The 20,351-nt window shown below is 56.5% G+C and overlaps 1 protein-coding gene across 2 annotated transcripts in view; it reads left to right on the top strand.

The window, feature by feature from the left end:
* The first annotated feature begins 1,085 nt into the window (after positions 1-1,085).
* The window catches only part of FBLN1 (fibulin 1), an 80,604-nt gene continuing 61,338 nt past the window's right edge, over positions 1,086-20,351 (top strand). Inside the window, exons 1-2 of one of the 2 annotated variants that reach the window (XM_061204250.1) lie at positions 1,086-1,310; positions 16,476-16,578. In XM_061204250.1, the coding sequence (XP_061060233.1) occupies positions 1,232-1,310; positions 16,476-16,578 (182 nt within the window). In that variant the 5' untranslated portion in view covers positions 1,086-1,231. The remainder of the gene's footprint in view (positions 1,311-16,475; positions 16,579-20,351) is intronic. The other variant, XM_061204251.1, reaches the window with a different exon arrangement.

The following is a 20,351-nucleotide window of genomic DNA, read 5'->3' as shown; positions in this document are numbered from 1 at the left end:
CACTTTTCAGGGCTGTGTAGTGCTCCAACCTGACTGCCCAGTGTTTTCATTATGCTGCTGGTGAGGTTGGGGCCTTCCTTGCTGGAAGCCGTTATGAACTGCGCTGCAGTGAACACTCTGGTACAGGACTTTCTGTCTCTTGGTGCACACTGCGCGACACGTATATGCCTTTCTGCTGGGTGTAAACCCAGAGTGGGACTGCTGGGTCGGGGACCCCTACACTTGGCTAATGGTGTTCCTGTGGGTCTCACCCCATTGCTCCCCATCTTCACCCGCACACGTTTTGTTTTTGTTTTCTTCTTCTTTTCAATAAATCTATTTATGGTCTCAACGGACTAATTCATCCTCAGTAACCACCAACTGGTTGCAGCCATGAATTCCTACACAGGCCCAGCGCAAAGGCTGCTTCCTCTCCGGCAAAAAGAATCTCTCTCTCCCCGCTGTTGGGTGTCCCGGGTTCATCACCCTCCACGGACGCTGGGATGTTGGTGGAGTCTGTCCGCTGCCCGCCCCACTGGCGGTCCCCTGAGGGCAGAGCCAGGTCGCAGCCCGGGACACACCTGGAGTTAGCCACCGACCTGCAGAGCCCCAGGCGACCCGCGCGCAGGGCTGGAGAAGGCGCGAAACCCGCAAACCGCGGGTTCGGGGCATTACTCGGGGGCCGGGTCCCACAGCGAGCCCCCCGAATGGTCACCACCCTTATTCCCCCTCAGAAGGCGCCTCCGACCCTGGGGACCCCTCGCCGCCTGACTTCCCTTTTGGCGGAGTCGAGCGGAGCTAACCTTTGCTACCCAGCCCGCCCCTGCGGCCGATGGGTGGGGAGGGGATCGGGTTTCACTGGCGCAGGGGGGGTGAGGGGTGAGGGGGGGGTGCCTCCCGCCCGACTGCGCCCCCCTTCCCCGGCCCCCACCAGGGAGAAGTCTGGGGTCCCTGCTCCCAGCCCGGCCGTGGGCCTGCGCGCCCCTCGGGCCTGGGGTGCCAGGAGGGAGGGCCCCGGAGGTGCCGGGCGGGGAGCGGCCGAGGGGGGAGGGGAGCGGGCGCCCCGCGGCCCCGCCTCCGCCGCGCCCTCCTCCGGGGCGGGATAATTGAACCGCGCGGCCGGGGCCCTGCGTTGGCTGCGGAGGCTCGGCTGGAGCTTGGAGCCCGCGCTGCCCGCGTGCCGCGCCCGGAGCCGAGAGCCGCGCCCCGCGCCCCGCGCCTTTGTCCGCCCGCCGCCCGCCGCCCGCTGCCCATGGAGCGCGCCGCCCCGTCGCGCCGGGTCCCGCTGCCGCTGCTGCTGCTCGGCGGCCTCTCGCTGCTGGCGGCCCAAGGTAGGGGCGCGGGGCCGCGCCGCGGGGGGAGGGAGCGCCCCGAGCCCACGGCCCCCGCGTTAGTGACTTCCCGACCCCCCGACCGCCCGGACCCGCGCTCCGTGCGACTTTCAGAGCTGCCGGCGCCCGGGAGCGTCGACCGGCGCTGCGCCCCTCCGCGGTCCTCGGGGTGTTTGTGCTGCGCTGCCGCCAGGCCCCGGCGACGCTCCCGCCACCCCCCCACCCGACTCCTGGCTTCGGTCCTGATCACCTCGCTGACGTGGGGATTTGTTTTAAAGACGGATCCCTCCAAACACATCCTCCTGCCGGCCCTCTCGCATCCACCCTGCCCACCCTAGCGCCCACCCACCCCCTGGGGCCAGGGTGCGGGCTGGGGGAGAGGAAGGCTGGCTGGTGGTTGCCAAGGACCCCCCCCCCTCACCTTGCACCACCCCGTGCCTGCTCCTTGCACCTGGAGCGCCCCTGGCATACCTGTTCCCACTGCCCCCACCTCCACCCCTGCGCAGGCGCTGTGGTACCCAGCTTGCTGGGCAGTGGGGACGGTAATTTGCCCAAGAGACAAAAGCAGTCATGGGGTAGGAGGCGGACATGAAGAAAGCAGAGAGGAAGGGAGTGGGCTGAAGGTGTTCAGGGCCATGGCTGTGTGTGCGGAGACCCCTGCCTGCCCACCTGAGACACCGAGGACCCCAAGACACGGGGTTCTGCCAGGCTCCAGACTCAGCTGTGGCTGGGGACAGGCCACCTCCAAACCCAGCCACCTGGTGGCAGAGGGTTGCCAGGGGGTCTCCACCAGCAGACCCGTGGCCCAGAGCTCCCAGCCCTGGGACTGACAGCGCTGGGGTGGCAAGCACCCGGCTCATCCTTTCTTCCTTCATCCTCAAGGCCTAGCTCCTCAGGGGTGACCACAAGGCCCTGCCGATCACAGCCATGACCTCTGACCTCTCTGCTGACCCGTGGCTCATCAGTCATTAGCCAGGCCAGCCTTCCTGGGGCCAGGCCCAGATAAGAGCCCCGACCACCCTTGGCATCCCAGATTCTTTATCTCTGGCTTAGTTGAGTTTCTTTTAAAACTCTCTGGGGACCACCCTCCTCCTCTGTCAAAGGTCACTGGTCGCAGCTAATGCTTTGCCAGGATTCAGGGATTCCCGGAGAGGCTGACGGGGGGCGGGGGGGGGGGGAGAGCTGGGCAGAGGTTTCTTGGCTCAGTGGCTCCCTGCAGCAGACCTTCACGGAGTTCTGGCTGCTCCAGGCATCGGCTCCATCCTGGGCATGTCTGGGGGGGACATCTCATGGTGGGGGGGGAGGTGCAGCCTCAGCATTGGCAGCAAGAGCCATCCCAGGCCCTGGGGCTTACGGGAGGCTTCCTGGAGGAGATGGCGTTTGGGCAGGAGCTGGTCAGGCAGGCAGGGAAAGAAGGGAATTCTGGTGTCCCCTGGCTGGAGTGAAAGCCCAGAGGGGCCTTAGACTGAGGGCCACACAAGACTCCTGTTGGAAATGGAAGGGGCCCCGGAACCTCCTGTATTTTACACCCAAGGAAACTGAGGCGCAGAGAGAAAGCTTAGTTGAACTTTCCTGAGCCCGAGTCCCCAGATACTCCATCGCTGTTCTTTTCTGCCTACTGTTTGAGAAGGGTCCCCTGCAGCCTGGCAGTGTCCAGCTTTGAAGGAGCACCGAGACTTGCTAGGTTGAAGCCTGACTGATGGTTTACAACCATCTTCTTCATAGAGAAGGTCCTAACTTGAAGTGTATAAAGGAAACCTTAATTGCACACTGATGAGAACGCTGTGGTCCTTTGTCTCTTTTGGGAGGTCCCTCTTTTGAGTTTCAACAAGTTTAGTATGGTTTGGGGAGAGAGAGTTAGAAAATTGCCTGGTTCCTTTCTGTGCCTGCAAACTCAGAAGCTGTAAGGTTCCCTGAAGCCTTGTAAGGCCGAGGGTGACACTGTCCCCACCCTCCGTAGAGCTGCGGGGTCCAAGAGGAAACATGCAGTTTAAAAGTGATCATGGAAAAGGTCTCGATGGTGAGCCTTTTAGCTAATCTGCTGAAACCCATTTGGTGACCTGGCCACAGAAACGCAGAAGGGGGCTGGACTTTCGTGCCAGGGGGCAGAGTTGGAACCACCGGTCTGTCCTGTATCCATCTGTCCAGTTGGGTTTTCCTGAGAGCCAGGGTGGGTGGGAGTAGAGAGAAGGACGGTGTTGAGAAAGACGGTTGTGTTTTCTCCAAGACTTCTTGGCCTCTGGCTCCAGCCGGGCAGCCTTCCTGACTGATTACAGAGAACATCGCTGGGAGGAGAACAAAGGGGAGAAGGGACTTGGCTTGGAAACACGTGGCGGCACCGCTGCCGCTCCTAGAAGTTTCCCAGTTGGGTGGCAGGGGCTGGACAGGCTGATGGGGCTGCTGGAGTGTGAGAGTGTGCCCTGGGGGTGCAGTGCCAGGGCCTCTCCTGCGGAGCCACAGCTCTGGGTCACGACCCCTCCTGGCACTGCCCAAGGCCACTCCCAACTTGGGTTCATTTGCTGCCTCTGATAGTGGCAGGGGAGTGTGACTCACCGTTGGGACCCAGCAGGCTGCCAGGAGCGTTTGTGGGACTAAAAACATCTTTGCCTGTCATCCCTCAGGAAAGAACCACGGGCTGATCTGGTGGTTTTCTCATTTGTAAAATGGAGATAACAGAGACCAACTTTTTAGTTTGGCTGGAGGATTGAGGGAGAGAACATGGGACGATGCCTGTTGTGGTAGCTGTATTATTATTATCTGTTATTTGTGATGTCCCCTTCCTAGAGTAGGATAGGACAGTACCCTTTTCCCCAAGATTGCACTACTAAAACTGCATTTCCCCAGCCAGGAGCTGGGAAGAAGGCCCAACAGGGCCACAGAACCTGCGGCAGCTGTCGAGTGTCAAAGCCGTGTTGGTAAAGGTCATGCAAAGTGGCCTCAGCTGGCCTCCTTAGGCGTTCAATCATCTGTACGTGAAATATCTGCTGAGGGCCAGCTCTGTGCCAGACACTGTTCTAGGTCTTGGGGATACGGCAAGGAGGAAGAGAGACCTGGCCCTTCTGCCCATGGGGCACATCTCCCGGGAGATCCAGAAAAGCGAACAATTACAAACCAACTCCAACTGGGAGTGAGTCAGGGAAGACTTCCCGGAGGAAGCAGCATGCAAACTGGGATGTGAAGGAACAGAAGGAGGGCTGGGAGGAGGGTGGGGAGGGTGTCCCAGGCAGAGAGAACAGCATGGACAAAGGTCCGGAAGGTGAGAGAGAACGTGGGACTTCTAGGAGTTCTGCCCCCTCCTCATGCTTGGGGAAGACCGCCGTGCCTAGCACCTTTTCCAGCAGCCCCTTCCCCAGCAGCCCCTTCCCCAACACCCTGCACACACCTCCCCCCCATTCCTCTGAAGGTGGAGCTCTGAGCAGTGGACACGGCGGGTGCAGCAGCTTTGCAGGAAAACAGTTCTAATAGGGAGTATGTTGCCAGTATGTTTTACATAATAGGAGGTTTTTCTTTTGCAAAACATCAAATTATAACAATTTCATTAATAATGCTTTTGCAGGCTTCATATGGTTCCAGTTATGTCAACTTTCCTGGGATCAGAGACCCTTGAGCCTGGAGGGGAGCTCAGAGCTCAGAGGGTGTGGCGCTGAGGCCAAGGCATCTGTCCCAAGTCATCCAGCTCGTAGCAGGCATGGCTGGACCGGAGGCTGTGCTTTGCGGCCAGCACTCTTTTCACTGGTCACCGCCTTTAAGTCCCAGGCTGGTCGTAACGAGAGGCTGGGACCGGAGGGTCCTACACCCACCCACCCATTGCCGGGGGTCAGCACTTGACCAGGGTTAGGAGACTGGTCCCAGCCCTGAAAGTGATTCGAGAGAGCTTGACCGACTCCCACACGCTCTCTGCTCTGTTTCCTTAAAAACAGAATGAAAACTCTCTGCCTTAGGAAATTATGATAATTACAGTCTTTTACATTTAGTCACTAACTTAGTCCTTCTCGACAGACCCATGAAGTAGGTGCTACTGTTATTTCCACTTTACAGGCATGTAAACTAAGGCCCAGAGCATATACTCTAGCGAGCGACAGGCTCCAAAAGGAAGAATAGGTTCAAGAAAAATACTGGCTCAGCCCATTAGCGTAAAAACACTGTGATCTTGGGCGTTTAAAATCCAGTCCTGGCAACCAGTCCTCGCTCAGGACGATGTGGTAGTAAATAGAGGACTCGGGATCCCGTGCTCCTAACCAGTCAGCTGGATGGGCACTTCAGTGCCAGAAACGAGTGCTGTGTGTACGAGGGGCTCCTTTGAAAGGACAGGCATTTTCCATGGGGGGTGACGGGGCGGGGGAGACAACAGAAGTGGGAGCCACAGCCTGGACCCTGGAGGGGCTCGCAGCTGGCTTGACGGGAGGTGGCCCCCCAGACGACAGCACCCGTCTTGGTTAGATCTGTGGACGAGCCTGTCCTGTGCTGGCTGGGCCGTCCAGCCCGGGGATCTGGCTTGGTCGCAGCTCTCCCTCAGGTATGGCCTGCGTCAGGGCCTCCTCCCTGCCATCTGGAGTGGCGCCGAGGAGCCCCCCAAAGAACCAGAGCCCGTAGTACTCATCCCCCTGCAGGGGTTGGCTGGCTGTGGCCTCAGGATGCTGGGAGCGGTCCAGAACCGTCCTCAGGATAGAGAGAGTCGCCCCTTTCCTGGCACCTCTGTAAAGGAGAGTACTTTTGGCTGGTCTTGGGTCCTGGACACAGCAGGGCAGGCCCGGCCTCTGAAGAGAACAGCCCTGGAAGTTGTTTAAGTCATGTTCCTGCTTAATCCATGGGGACACCGCTGCCGGCCTTGCCAAAGAAACTTGTGAGAGCGCTGGGCCGACACAGCCGGGGCCAGGAGTCTGGAAACTAGGTTCCCGCCCAGCTCTGTCCCCGACTTCCTGGGGGATCCAATGGGCAAGGGTGCCCGGTTATTCCTTCCCGAGGCCAGGGGCCCAGAGCCTTCTTTTCCCCCAGTGAAGGGTTCGTGATGTGTGCTGTTACATGCATGGCCAGCTTCGGGCCACTCAGAGGGAATACCAGAAGAGACAGGGGTCTGGATCCACTGGGATCTTACTCTTCGTGGTTTGTGTCAAAGGTGTAAGAACCAAAGAACCAGCCGTGGGTCCGATGGGGCCCAGGGCGGGTTTTGTGATGGGCACTTGAGCAGAATTTGGGGAGGACTGGTTTGTCTATCGGGATACGGAAATCGAAGATCAGCCGACCCACTCCCTTTACATAGGTGAGGAAACTGAGGCCCAGAAGGGGGAAGTGGCTCGTCTGAGGTCGCTTAGCTGCAAAGTGGTGTCATTTGTAGGCTGGTTTTCAGTTTTACTCAGCAGACACTTCCCAAGTGTCTCCTTTGAGCCTGGTGTGGCCCCCGAGGAGCTGCTTGTCACGCGGCTGTCGTGTGTCAGCTTGTGCATCCATTTATTCCGCAGACGCTCACTGAGGAGTCGGGTCGTGGAAGAGGCCCCAGGGACACAGGCCAGATAAGGTCCTTGCGTTCTGGAGCTTGTGTACTGTGTGAGCTTCCTGTGGCTCTGGGCTGAATTGCTGCAACCTAGTGGCTTAAAACAGCAGAAGTTTAACCCTCTTACTGTCCTGGAGGCCAGCAGTCAGATATCAAGGTGTCTGAGGGCTTCCCTTCCTCCACGGCTCTGGGGCACCCCTCCTTGGCTTGAGGCTGCATCCTGCAGTCTCTGCCTCCATCTTCACGTGGCCCCCTCCTGCATCTCCTCTGTGCATCTCTGAGGACACTTTCATGGGACTTAGGGCTCACCTGGATAATCCAGGATGATCTCATCTTGAGATACTTCATTCCATCTACAAAGATTCTTATTCCAAATAAGGTCACATGCACAGGTCCCAGGGGTCAGGACATGGACACATCTTTCTAGGGGCCACCGTTGAACCCACTACACACACTAAGAGTAAACACAGAAACAGATGCACTAACAAAAAATATCGTGGGCATCCGTGCCATAGTGACTGTAACACACTGTGATAGTGGGACACGGGTGGCTCTCAAGTGGGTGTCGGGGGAGGGGGGGAGCGAGTGAGAGCAAGTGATACTTGAGCTCAGATGTGAGTGGCGAGGAGCCGTCTGTGAAAAGACCTGGGGCAGAGCGTTTGGGCAAAGGGGACAGCCGGCACAAAGGCCCCCAGGTGGGACCAGGTGTATCAGAGGGACCGGAGAGGTGGTGTGAAGGGAGGGGAGTGGGGGGGTGCCCGAGAGGGTGGCCAAGGCGGGAGGGGCAAGGCAGTCGTGCAGGGCCTTAAAAATCAGGGTGTGGACTGTGGATTTTATCCTAGATGCTCGGGGAAGGCGCTGGAGGATCTTCAGCAGGGGAGTGACATTCCTTGACTCACACTTCTAGAAGTCCCTCTGTGCTGCATGGTGAATGGATTATGGGGAGACCAGAATGGAGGTGGAATAAGCTGGGCGGAGGCTCCTGCAGGGTCCAGGGCCAAAGATGCCCTGGTGGGGGGGGGGAAGGGATCTGCGGGCCGGAGGGAAGTGGGCAGATCTAGGGCGTTTGGGAGGTAGAGTGGACAGGACTCGCTGAGGGCTTGGATGTGGAGGGCGAGGGAGATGGAATAATTCAGCCTGGCCCAGTTATTTTGGCTCCAGCCTCTGGATGCATGATGACTGCTAATTACTGAGGCGGAGAAGCCGGACGGGTGGGGATCAGAGTCCTGTTTGGAAACCTTACGTTTCCTATTAGACGTCCCGGTGGAGCCTGGGCTCATGGGCGAGACCAGGCTGCAGACAGAAGTGTGGGAGTCTCGGCCGATAGGGGAGGCTGGATGAGGCCACCCAGGGAGGTGGGGGCAGTGGGGGGAGAGGACAAGGGGCCACGGCACTGAGCCCTCCCAGGCAGTTTGAGGGGGAGGAGCAGCAAAGTGGCACCCCCTCAGGGGAGTCCCCAGAGCCATGGGTGGTAGCTGGGACATGGCCAGGACTGGTTTTTAGATGCTAGCTATCAGTGTTGTTATGCTAATGGGCTGAGCTAGTATTTTTATTTCTTTTCTTTTTTTTTTTTTTTTGAGCCAGTATTTTTCTTGAACCTATTTTTTCTTTTGGATTGTGTTGCCTGCTGGAGTGAAATGTACTAGAAGTTTTGTTACCTACGTGCGCCACTCGTTCTGACATAAGACCGCTCTCTGAAACCCATCGCGCCACGCCTGTCATTATCCCCATTTTCCATTATTGGTGTGAGACCCACCCCACCCAGGCACAGAGAGGCCAGGCAGCACGCCTGTGGACACACAGCTGCGAAGTGGCAGCACCAGGATTCGAACACAGGCAGCTTGGCTCTCACATCGTAATCTTAAGCAGGACACTGAACTAACCGCCTCACTTTTTCTAAGTGAAAAGTCTCCGGTTTTTTAAGTCCAGCTTCAGGGGGAAGCCACTGTCTCCTTCGGTTTTACGGTGGGTGGGTGTGAGCTTTAGAGTCACAGCCAGATTCTAGTGCCGCCTCTGTGTTTGTCCCATGGCCTCGGGCAACCTGCTTCATCTCTTCCCGTCCCCTGTGTCACAGAGTTGCTAGGATCACATGAGATCATTCGTCCGTTCATTCCTTCACGGACATTTACTGTGTGCTGGCTCTGGACCGGCTGTGGGGCAGGGTGCGGAATGAGATGCCTCTCCAGCCCTCGTGGCACAAGTACACCCTCGGTTAATTATTTGTGCTAATTGCTGGGAAGTTCAGGGAGCAAGGAAACCATGAAAGAAAGGAAACATGTCTGCCCCATGTTCGCGTGTGTGCACGTGTGTGTGTTGGGGGGTGCAGTAAGGGAGGACTTCCCGGAGGAAAGGACCTTTGTACTGGTGTGGGTGTGAACGAGCTAGCCGGAGGAGAGGAGGGACCCGGGACCACCCAGCCTGGCAGAGCTTCAGTTTCCAAAAGCCGGGTGCAGGGGACACTGGACAGGTGTGCATACGTGGTCTGAGAGGTGAGAGGAGAACCAGGAGAGTTGGGTCCTGCAGGGGAGGATGCTGTAGAGATGCGGGCAGGGGGAGGACGGCCCACATGTCCACTGGGCTTAATCCAGGAGGTCACTGTGAGCTGCCTGGAGGGAGCAGTGTAGAAGCTGCTTCTTCTCGCCTTCCCAGAGATGTGTCTTCTGGTCCTTGTCTCCTGCTGCCTCCTTTTAGCTGGTGCTCTATCCGAGACCCCGTCTCTCTGTGCCAGGTGCTGGTGTCGGGGGTGGTGAGGGCACCAGCCGTTCTCGTGCTGAGGACAGGGCCTGGAGCCATAAGAGCAGGCTCAGCACGCCCTGCTTCCTCCTGGGGGGGTCGTGGGGCCTGGAGGAGGGGAAATGGGTCTGTCCTCATCCCAGTCATACAGAATGGTGCAGCAGTACTGGGACACACCAGGTGACAGTTGCTTGTCATCTCCCTGGGTTGTCATCTCCCTGAGAACGGGGTCCTGACTCTGGATCCCTCGCCCCAAGCTCAGAGCCTGGCGCATGGAAGGGTCCTAAGAGGGGCATCTGCTGGCTCCCCAGGCTCCTGCAGGGGCTGGGGGTGTGGGCTGAGTCTCGCGTGGTTCTGTTGGGTTGGAATTCCCTGTTGGCATCTCATTGCCTCTCAGGCTTCCCAGTCATGCGGGTCCTGGACACCACGGGGACCCCCTCCAACTTTCTGCTGCAGCTTTAGGCCGTGCCGTGGAGCAGATGGGGCATGAGCCTTGTGTCAACGCTTTATTTTTCCAAATGAGGGTATTAAAATAAAACCAAATAGAGAGCTAACCAACCACCATCTCGTATCTCAGCATTTCACATACATGGAGGGCATCTTAATGCCCCAGATTTTGGAAGGACAAGGAATTTTGTCTTTGTGGATCTCATCTAGTCAGATTAACGGGGACCAGAGATGAAAACTGTGCCCAAGTTTCTTCTCAGAGAGGGAAAGGATCTGAGGGAGAAGATTCCAGACTCGCCCAAAGCCCCACTTCTCGGGGCTTCCCTGGTGGCGCAGTGGTTGAGAGTCTGCCTGCCAATGCAGGGGACACGGGTTCGAGCCCTGGTCTGGGAAGATCCCACATGCCGCGGAGCAACTGGGCCCGTGAGCCACAACTACTGAGCCTGCGCGTCTGGAGCCTGTGCTCTGCAACAAGAGAGGCCGCGACAGTGAGAGGCCCGCGCACCGTGATGAAGAGTGGCCCCCGCTCGCCGCAACTGGAGAAAGCCCTCGCACAGAAACGAAGACCCAACACAGCCAAATATAAATAAATAAATAAATAAATAAATAAATAAAAACTTCTTTAAAAAAAAAAAAAGCCCCACTTCTCTGCTTCTGGTGCGAAGTGGCAGCACCAGGATTCGAACACAGGCAGCTTGGCTCTCACATCGTATTCTTAAGCAGGACCCTGAACTAACCGCCTCACTTTTCTAACTGAGGAGGCTAGAGCACCTACGGGCTCTTAAGGACGGGCGTTGAGTGACCAGTAAGCGTGTGGTGGGTGTGGGTAGGTGACAGCGTTCCCCGGGGTTGGGGACAGAAGAAACAGTGATGGCCTTGTCACTCCAGGTTGCTTTCGTGATGTGATTTAGGAGGGCCACTCAGACATGGCGGGGTCTGTGCCTGAGGTTTCCTCAATTTTACGCCCTTTGGGAGGTGCTGCCAGGGGGTCTGCTGGTGGGCCTGGCTGGTCTGATGCTGTCAGCTGCTGTGAAACCCTTGGTACCAGTGAGGTGTGGCATCAGGTGGGGTGACACCTTGGTTCTCTTCTTGCCCCCCGCGCAGCCCCGCCATGTGCCCTGTGCCAGAGACTGGGGCCACAGCCTGGAACCCCCGTCCCTCTTTCCCCTTCCATTGATGTTGCAGAGTTCCTGCTGTGAGCGTTTGGGGGAAGTGATGCTGGAAGAGGGGCCTCTCCATCACCTCCAGAAAGCCTTGCCTCCCATCTCCCCTGGGCTCAGGCAGTGAGCGGCCTCCTCTGCTCCGTGGCCCCATCTGCCAAAGGACTTGTCACACTCCCAGGTGACAATCACTTGACCCAGCCGCTCCCCCCCTAGTCTGGGAGTGGCGGACCGGCACTGAGAAGGTGCCGCATTGGGGTGTGACAGGATGCACAGGTTGAGGGTGGGCGTCAACAGACATGTCCACAAGTGGGGACAGGAGAGAGGCGCCTCTTTGGGCTTCAGGTCACCCCCGGTTTGGTGATGGGGCAGAACTGAGAGGCGACCTGACCCCCCAGGTACAATGAACAAGCCGCAGTGTCCGCAGTGATGCAGGAGGTCAAAGCCAGGGCAAGTCTGAACTTTAGGTCTTTCTGCCTCTCCTCCACCTGTCCCACCCTCCGCTGGCCACTGCCCCAGATGCGTGGGGGAGAGACGATCCCTGGGGATTTTTGTTTTGTTTTTAAACTTTTAAATCATCTTTATTTTGGTTGCAAAGTTACAATTTACTTTTTTTTTAAATACATTTATTTATTGGCTGCGTTGGGTCTTCGTTGCTGCGCGTGGGCTTTCTCCAGTTGCGGGAGCAGGGGCTACTCTTCGTTGCGGTGCACGGGCTTCTCATTGTCGTGGCTTCTCTTGTTGTGGAGCACGGGCTCTAGGCGTGCAAGCTTCAGTAGTTGTGGCACGTGGGCTCAGTAGTTGTGGCTCGTGGGCTCTAGAGCTCAGGCTCAGTAATTGTGGCGCACGGGCTTAGTTGCTCCGCGGCATGTGGGATCTTCCTGGGCCAGGGCTCGAACCCGTGTCCCCTGCACTGGCAGGCAGATTCTTAACCACTGTGCCATCAGGGAAGCCCAGGCGGATTCTTAACCGCTACGCCACCAGGAAAGTCCCACAATTTACTTTTTAATTAACATTTTCACCATTCCCATTTGAGGTCTCATAGCTTGCCTTGGAAAACATTGCATTCTCTACCAAACAGCTTTACAAGGATGTTGTAAAATACAGTTTCCCAAATTAATCCTCTTTGCCGGTGTTCAGATTAGTGCATGAAAACAACATCGATTGAAAATGGCAAGTGACTTAATCGGCAGAACGTACAATTCCTTTCCTAATGAAGGGTGCTACAAAATGGTACACAAAAGCTCAATTTTTAAAATGCATTTTAAAAATACGCATAACAATGTGAGCTATTATATATAGAATGGATACACAACAAGGTCCTACTGTATAGCACAGAGAACTATATTCAATATCCTATGATAAACCATAATGGAAAAGAATATATTAAAAAAGAGTGTATATATATGTATAACTGAATCACTTTGCTGTACAGCAGAAATTAACACAACATTGTAAATCAATTATACTTCAATTAAAAAATCTAAAAATATGCAAAACATACAGTTGACCATTTCAGCTCTTTTTAAGTGTTCAGCTCAGTGGCATTAAGTACATCCACATTGTTGTGCAGCCATCACCACCGTCCATCTCCAGAACTTTTCATCTCCCCAAATGGAAACTCCGTCCGCATTAAACACTAACTCCCCCTCCCCCTCCCCCAGCCCCTGGCGCCCACCATTCTACTTTCTGTCTCCATGGATTTGACTGTTCTCAGGACCTCATATAAGTGGCATCATACAGTCCTTTTGTTTGCCCTTTTGTGGCTGGTTTCACTTAGTATAATGTCATCAACAATAAAAAAAAATTAAAAGTAGGATTCCTTTCAATGTTGGGTATTCAGCTTCCAAAAACAACAATCAGAAAGCCTTCCCTCCAGAAGGAAGTTAGTTCCCCAAAGTAATTTTAACCCGAGGCTGCATGTACAACCATTGTTCTACAGGACATAAGGAAAGATAAATAATGGCCCATAGAACCAGACTGTCATACTCAACATGGTTTCAATAGAATAGCCAAGTTGGAATCGTTAGAATCTGAAGACAAGGTTGACAGATGAAGACGCTCAGCCCAGAGCTGTTCGTTCGCATAGTGAAATATCGGAAGTAACGTAGATGCCCAGAGAGGGGGGAGTGGGTTGGAGACGATGCTACTTCTATACAACAGTGTGACGCCTTGTGCCTGGCACAGTGGCATAAAAAAGGAATTTAAGGGGGTGAGAGGTGGTGAATGGAAGGGCTGTCTCTGCGGGGATCCTCATGTGTCCAGCTGTTGCAGTGAGGACGGTGATGTCCTGTCTGCTCTGACCTCTGCTGCGTCACCGTCCAGCCTGGCCGTGGGTGCCCCGTGGCCCCTCGGATTGGGAGAGCAGGAACTTCCCCCCGGCTGGGGAGGGGGCGCATCCTGCCCAAGGAGGGTGTGCTGACCCCGGCCACTGGGAGTTCCAGCTTTATGGCTGCTTGGGGCATTTCGGGGATGTTCCACGTTTCTGGATTGAGCGAAGGATGTCACATTGCATTGTCCTTCTGAGAATAAGGTCCAAAGTGCTCAAGGCTCCCCAGTGGGAATCATTTCCAAACGTTTCTACAGCTTGGGCACAAAGTTCTCGCCCCACTGAGCCAGCTCCAGGAGTCTGAGCTTCACCTGTGCTTGCCTTTCTCAGAGTTGAGGGAGGCCGAGGGGCCGCCACTCATCCCTGGGCCATTCTGCACCCCGAGACGGGGCCTTGGTTCCCCCATTCTTCACGGGCAACGGCAAGCAAATTCCCTTTGTTCCTTCCACGTGTAATCCAGCCACTGTTTACTGGAGCTCCCTGTGTGCTCGGAACTTTATAAGCTTTATCCATCTCCTCAGCCACCTTCAGAAGGTATTGTGAGCGCCGTTTTGCCGTCCAGGAAGCTGTGGCTTAGAGAGGTGAAGTGTCCTGCCTAGGTTCACAGAGCAAGAAGGCGTTGGAGCTGGGATTGGAGCCCAAGCCTGTTCGACTCCAAAGCAGACACTCCTCCTACTCACCCCTGTAGCTGCTGAGGGCTGGCTGTGGGCTGAGGGCTGAGCAGGAGAGGGAGGCCTAGCTCTGCGCGGGTGGGAGGGAGGGAGGGCGAGGCAGACAGATGTTGTCAATTGTGAGTTTGCTCCAGGCCGGGCTGGTGGGCGGGCGGGCTGCAGGAGCGGGGAAGAGACTGGATGGGGGTTGGGCCGGGACCAGAGGGGCTGTGAGAGCCACGAGGGGTGAGACTGTGGGCGGGAGAGCTAGGCGGGCCCGGCTGGGATTGGGGTGGAGGAGTACAGCACAGGGGACATCGGCCTCTGTCAGGCCACATGGCTGGGTCACAGTCATCTTGGGGGTGAACCACAGGGCATGTTTTATCTGTGACAGGTCAGGTCCTGCGTTTCGTGAATGCTTCCCTTAGAATCAATTGGAGCAAGAACGAAGGAAGGAACGAATGAATGAGTGGGACCCCTGGGGGTCACCCCGGTAACCAAGAGGCTCTCCCTCATGAGGGACCTCGCTGTTTGGTGCTGGAAAGCCAGTGATGCCAATTATATCTGAGCCCCAGCCCACGGTGCCCCCCAGGTTCACCAGATGGCATCGTCGGGAAGTGTGGAGGGGGACAGCTGAGGTCGGGATGGGCCGAGCGGCCGGTTGGCAGTGGGCCGGCAGACTTTGCTCAGGGGTGGACTGTCATCCTTAACCAGACCCCCTTGCCAGCCTGGGGGGACCCGAGAGAGCGCGGATGCGGCAGCGCATCTTCCGCTCCGAGCTCCCCCGGCTGCGGGTGGGGCTGAGGCTGTCATCGTCGGGGGACCTGGCAAGGCCCTTCCTCCTCCTGGTTCAAGAAATGCCCGGCCCAGCCTCGGCTCTTCACCCAGGCAAGGGCCACGCCCATCGGGGTCTCCCCGGAGGTGAGCCCAGAGCTCAAGGGCACCGTGTTCCAGGCGCAGTTTGTCGGCAGAGGTGCTCGAGGTGGCCGCGGGCGAGCCGTCGCAGCCGGTGTTTCTGGACGCATCGGCCTCGTGCTGAGCCCTGGAGTGACCCTCTCTTTTGGGACCACCCCGAGGGCCGGGCCTTGGAAGAATGAGCTCAAACAGAACACCCAAGGCCCTTGGTGCCAGGAAACGTTGCCAAGCCCGGCGGGATTTACCCCGTGGGGAGCGGGAAGGCCAGCCATGAGAAACCGTGGCGTTTCTTAGAGCCCAATTTTGAAATGTCCTGCCGAGAGGTGACCTTCTGCCCGGGAGCAGAGGCTGTTGCCGCTAACGCCCCCTCCTGGCTGCGGGTGGAACTGACGCTGGGGGCGCCTCGGTACCCGGTTGCTCCTCCGTTGGGGAACCGTGGGGTCCCCTCCTTCCTGTGAGCCGAGGGGCCCAGCGGGGCAGCAGCCTGGGTGGGGCTGAGCACCGGGCTGGGCGCTGGAGGGCGTGGGTGCCCCAGCTGCTGGACCCACCTGAGCCTTCCATCTTTCCCTTTTGTGAGCAAAGAGGCAACCTTGTGACAAATCAAGGGCAGAGACCGTCACCGGCCTCAGTTTCCCGACCCGTACAGTGAGGACTGATGCTCTCCTAGCAAGTGGCTCCGACGATGAAGTGAGAACACAGAGTGGGTCCCGGAAACATTGGCTCTTTGCTTCTCCCCAGAGCCGGCTGGTTGCGTTTGAGGCCCCGCATGACTGTTCTCTCCCCTGTGCTCTGCTCATGCTGTACCTCTTCCCTGGTGTTCGCTCCCCACTCTCGAGAGAAGCCTTCCTTGGTTGTCGCAGTTTGGGGGACACCTCTAGGCCTCCCCAATTCTGCACTGTTCATTTTTAGTGATGCAAACCATCTGTGACCCCATAGGAGTGGGATCGGCCGCGTCCTGGATACCCACCCGCTGGGCTGGACGGCCGCTCGGCCGTGCCTTGGTCAGTAACACCTGTCTTTCTTCCCTCTGGACTGTGAAGGCAGGGACCCCGTCTGGGCAGGTTCCCGTCCCAGTTTCCGGCATCTGGCTGGGGCGGGGATGCCGGTGCTGAGCTGCAGCCCCGTCAGAATTGGATTTGGAAGGTAGTAGTTAAGGTTTCAGGCCTTTCTAGGAGGAGCGGAGTGTGTGCTCCCAGCCCGCGACTCAGCGGAGTTTCCAGTACACGTTTGTCGAGTGACTGAAGGACCGGATGTGCCGCGGCCCTTTCGGCCCCGTCCTAATGCTGTAGAGGAGACAGAAGGAAGGGGTGTCCAGATGGTGCGGCCGGGAGGGGGCGCCCTCGGCCACCCAAGGGAGGCCGCCTGTATAAGGGGACCTTGGGCGGGGTCCGAGGTGAGTCACCTGTCGCCAGTCACCCCGTTCTCTTCCCTGCACGGCAGGCGCAGACGTCCCCATGGAGGCTTGCTGTGCAGACGGACATCGAATGGCCACTCAGCACAGGGACTGCTCACTGCCGTACGCCTCAGAATCCAAGGAATGCAGGTATGTTTGCCAGTGCCGCTGTTCTACCAGAATAGTGTTCTTCTAGCCAAAAGCAGGGGAGGAAGGGACAGTGGGTACCAGGCCCCTGGGAGAGGCTGGACCCCCAAGGCCAGGCTGCGGGAGGTGTGGGGGGCTGGTGACCCCCGTGTCCCTCCTCTGTACTCCCACGGGCCTTGTACGGGACTCCGCTTACCCTTGCTGTGCCACCCTGGCATTGCCGGGGCATCCCGTCATTTCACCGGGCTGCAAGCAAGAGGATTTGGGTTTGTAGCCCTCGCTGCCGCACCTGGGCAGTGTGGCCAAGTCACCCAGAGAGGGGGTGGTTGTTGGGGGGGGGCAGATGAGATCATGTGACTGGAAGTGCTTTGCAGATAAAAGCATGGGCCACCTTCAGACCCCAAAAACGCAGACGAGCGAGTCCCAGAGCAAAAGTTCTGCCAGACCATTGTCTACTTCATACAGTAGCCAGCATCTGGATCAACTATTTTTAGTCCTCTCTTCCTAAATTGACTCAAGCTCCCTCAAAGTTTTGGAAGAATGTAAGCTTAGAATAAATGATAAAGATATGTAATGTTGATCATCACCGTAAAAATAATAGCAAGCCTTTATGAAGCAGACTTTGTGCTGGGCGTTTGCTGCCCTTCATCTCATTTCACCCTGTTACTGATCCCATTTTACAGATGAGGAAACTGAGCTTTCCCCAGTACGCACAGCTGGTAGGTGATGGCGTTAGGACTTGAACCCAGATCTGCTTGCCTGGGGAGCAGAGGTTGAGGGGGAGGCGAGGGTATGAACGCATTCCATTACACTTGACATCCGTTCATTTTCTCTGCCTCTAATCCAAGTCTAAGCTGCTTGGACGCTTGGAGCTGTGGGATGCTAGGTGGAGAGCTGCCATGGAAGGAATGTGCAGGGGAGGCTTGTCTGCCTCACTCTGGAGTTTGGCATTTGTGTTGGCATCGAGCAGAGACTGCTGCCTGCCAGCAGTGACAGAGGATGTAAATCTCGATTTAGGAAATTCTTGAAAAGTCGAAAGCATTATAGACCAAACAAAGGAAGAGAAGACAGGGCACTCGAATTGTTGAATTGACTGGGAGACCACGCCGTTAGGATTTACGGCGCGTCTGATGAGTGAGAGCGGGGATCTTGGCTCCTGAGCATGGCTTCGAGCTAGAAACGTCAGAGGGCGGCTGGCAGTTGCGGAGCGAAGCTGGGTGGTGAGCGCCAAGCGTTCTGTTTGCAGACTGGGCTCTGAGAGGCAGCCAGGCCCCGGGGACCCACCTGGGCCGGCTTTCAGGCTGTGTGACTTGAGCCGACTTGGAACCTCAGTTTCCCCAAATGTAAAAGGAGGACAGCGATAGCTTCCTTTCAGGGTTGTGATAATGACCGAGGCGAGGGAAGCAGCCGGGACCACCAGGCCAGGCTGTGGGGCTGTATGTGTCTGCTCGGGCCGCCGGCACAGATACCTCTGCCCGGGCGGCTTAAACCACAGACATTTACTGTCTCACAGCCTGGCGGACAGAAGTCTGAGATCAAGGTCTCAACAGGGCTGGTTCCTCCTGAGGCGTCTCTCCTGGCCTGGGGATGCCACCTTCTCCCTATGTCCTCACGTGGTCTACCCTCTCTGTGTGTCTGTGTCCTAATCTCTTATCCTATAAGGACGCCAGGCAGATTGCACTAGGGCCACCCTAACCTTAATTACCTCTTTAATGATCATTTAACCTTAATTACCTCTTTAAAGACTCAATCTCCAAATAAGTCACATTCGGAAGTCATGGGGTTAGAACTTCAACATAGAATTGTGGGAGGCAGGGATACAATTCAACCCAAAACGGGGAGCCCTGTTTGTAAATCAAAGGCTTACAAAGTGAGGCATCAGCCAGCTGACCCCTCAACGGACAGAAGGAGGAACTGAGGTCAGCGACTCAGTGGCCTCTGGGCCCTACTTGTGAATTTGGATTTTAGTCACAACTGGATTTGTTACTGACTTCTACTCACCAATGTCTTGACTGAGTTTTGGAGGTATCTTGAATCCCCAGTGGGCTCCAGACTCTAGAGAAACTACCTTCTTGGCTATGCAGCAGGAATTCGTGTTATGATCTACATTTTTTTTTTTTTTTTTGAGAGTTATGTTTTATTTGGTGGACTTTCTGAGGACTTCGAGCCTGGGACACAGCATCTCAGATAATGCTGAGAAAACTGTTCCAAAGAGGCAAGGGGGGAGCCAGGATATATAGGAGTTTTTGCAACAAAAGACCAGGTAGTCGGAACATCAAGATTACGGTTCATGATCTACATTTTGGGCAGGGGTAAATTTCAAACACGCATTCAGAGATTTCCTGAAATGTAAGTCATATCACCTGAATGGCCGAGAGGGAAGGTCTTCTCTCTTGGGGGCAGATATGGGTGCAAGTCCAGGTTCCCCCTGACCCCCGACATGTTTCCAGTAGGGCCCGCTCACTTCGTCACGTGGGACCCAAGGGAACTCTGGCTGGATAGTGCGAGTTTCCATATGACAGGGTCCTCAAGACGCGTTATTCAACTCCCAGGACGCTGACTGCCAGCGATTGGCCTTTTGTTTCCCCGAGGCCCAGGGAGGCCAGTGGACTTGTCCCTGAACTCACGGGCAGGGGCTGCGTCTGTGTCCAAGGCCTCTTAGTGAGTTAGCTGCTGGGCTGCTGGGCTCTGACCGCACCCCGGTCCTGTTTCCCCAGGTGCTGCCTGCTGCCCCTCCAGCCTGCCCTGCACCCTTTCCTCTTTGTCACTTAATGTCGGAGTCTGAACCCCATACCATCTGCAGAGGTCAGAGGTCAAGCCTGGGGTCTTGGGCTCAAAGTCAGATGCAGCTCATCTAAGAACACAACTGGGTTTTAATTCCAGGGACAGCACTGGGTGCCACCGTAGGGGATGCTCAGGAGAACAAGAACCGCCCCCCACCCCGCCCCAGCCCTCCATGCTTTCCTCGCCCAGTGGATGGGGACGGCACACGACAGATGACTCTGAGCCCCAGGTCAGAGCCGCGGTGCTAGGATGAGCGGGGCCGTGTGCAGTGGGGAGTGACAAGCAGCGCAGCAATGCTGATAGCAGGGATTTTCTAACAAGTTCAGGGGTATCGTTTTTAATGAAGGCAGAGAAGGGAGAGAGCAGGTCAGAAATCCAATCTGCTTTAAGAGGGTCCTCTTACTAGTAATAGTTAAAAGATACAAGAAACAGAGATGACCGGCCACTTGATAACTCAGTAGTCCTGGTATCATTTTTCTTCTTTTGAAGTGGTATTCTGCCGGGATCTCCAGTTTTAAGTTCTCATTAATTCGGCAAATCTTTATTGATCCTATGTGCTGTTCTAAGCTCAGGATGAGGAGAATGGGGTCACACAGGTGGGCGAGCCCCAGGCCGAGCCTCCAGGGTAGAGGTGAGGAAGGAAGGCACTGAGGGTTCTGTGGGGCCCAAGAAGCCCGGGGTTGGTGCCACTGGCAGACGAGGGGATTGGCAAGGACCGCAGAGGGGCCGGCCCCTCTCTGCACACATGGACTCCAGCTGGGCACGTTTGGCCTCTGCCTGAGCCTCTAACACATGGCACGTTTGGGGGCGATTCGGAGACGGCAGCTGGCGTTTCCTCAACTCATGCATTGCCCTGCATTCTGGCCTCGACCAAGGGCCAATATGCCTTAGGACCCAAACAGAAATTTGCCTCAAACCTTGGGTTGAATGAAGCCCACGAGTCTCTCGGAGGAATTTGGATACACACGGAGCCAAAACCCAAAGCAGATCCT

This window comes from Eubalaena glacialis, chromosome 11 (genome assembly GCF_028564815.1).
Source record: "Eubalaena glacialis isolate mEubGla1 chromosome 11, mEubGla1.1.hap2.+ XY, whole genome shotgun sequence".
Taxonomy (NCBI): domain Eukaryota; kingdom Metazoa; phylum Chordata; class Mammalia; order Artiodactyla; family Balaenidae; genus Eubalaena; species Eubalaena glacialis.
This window is presented reverse-complemented; position numbering and strand designations above follow the sequence as displayed.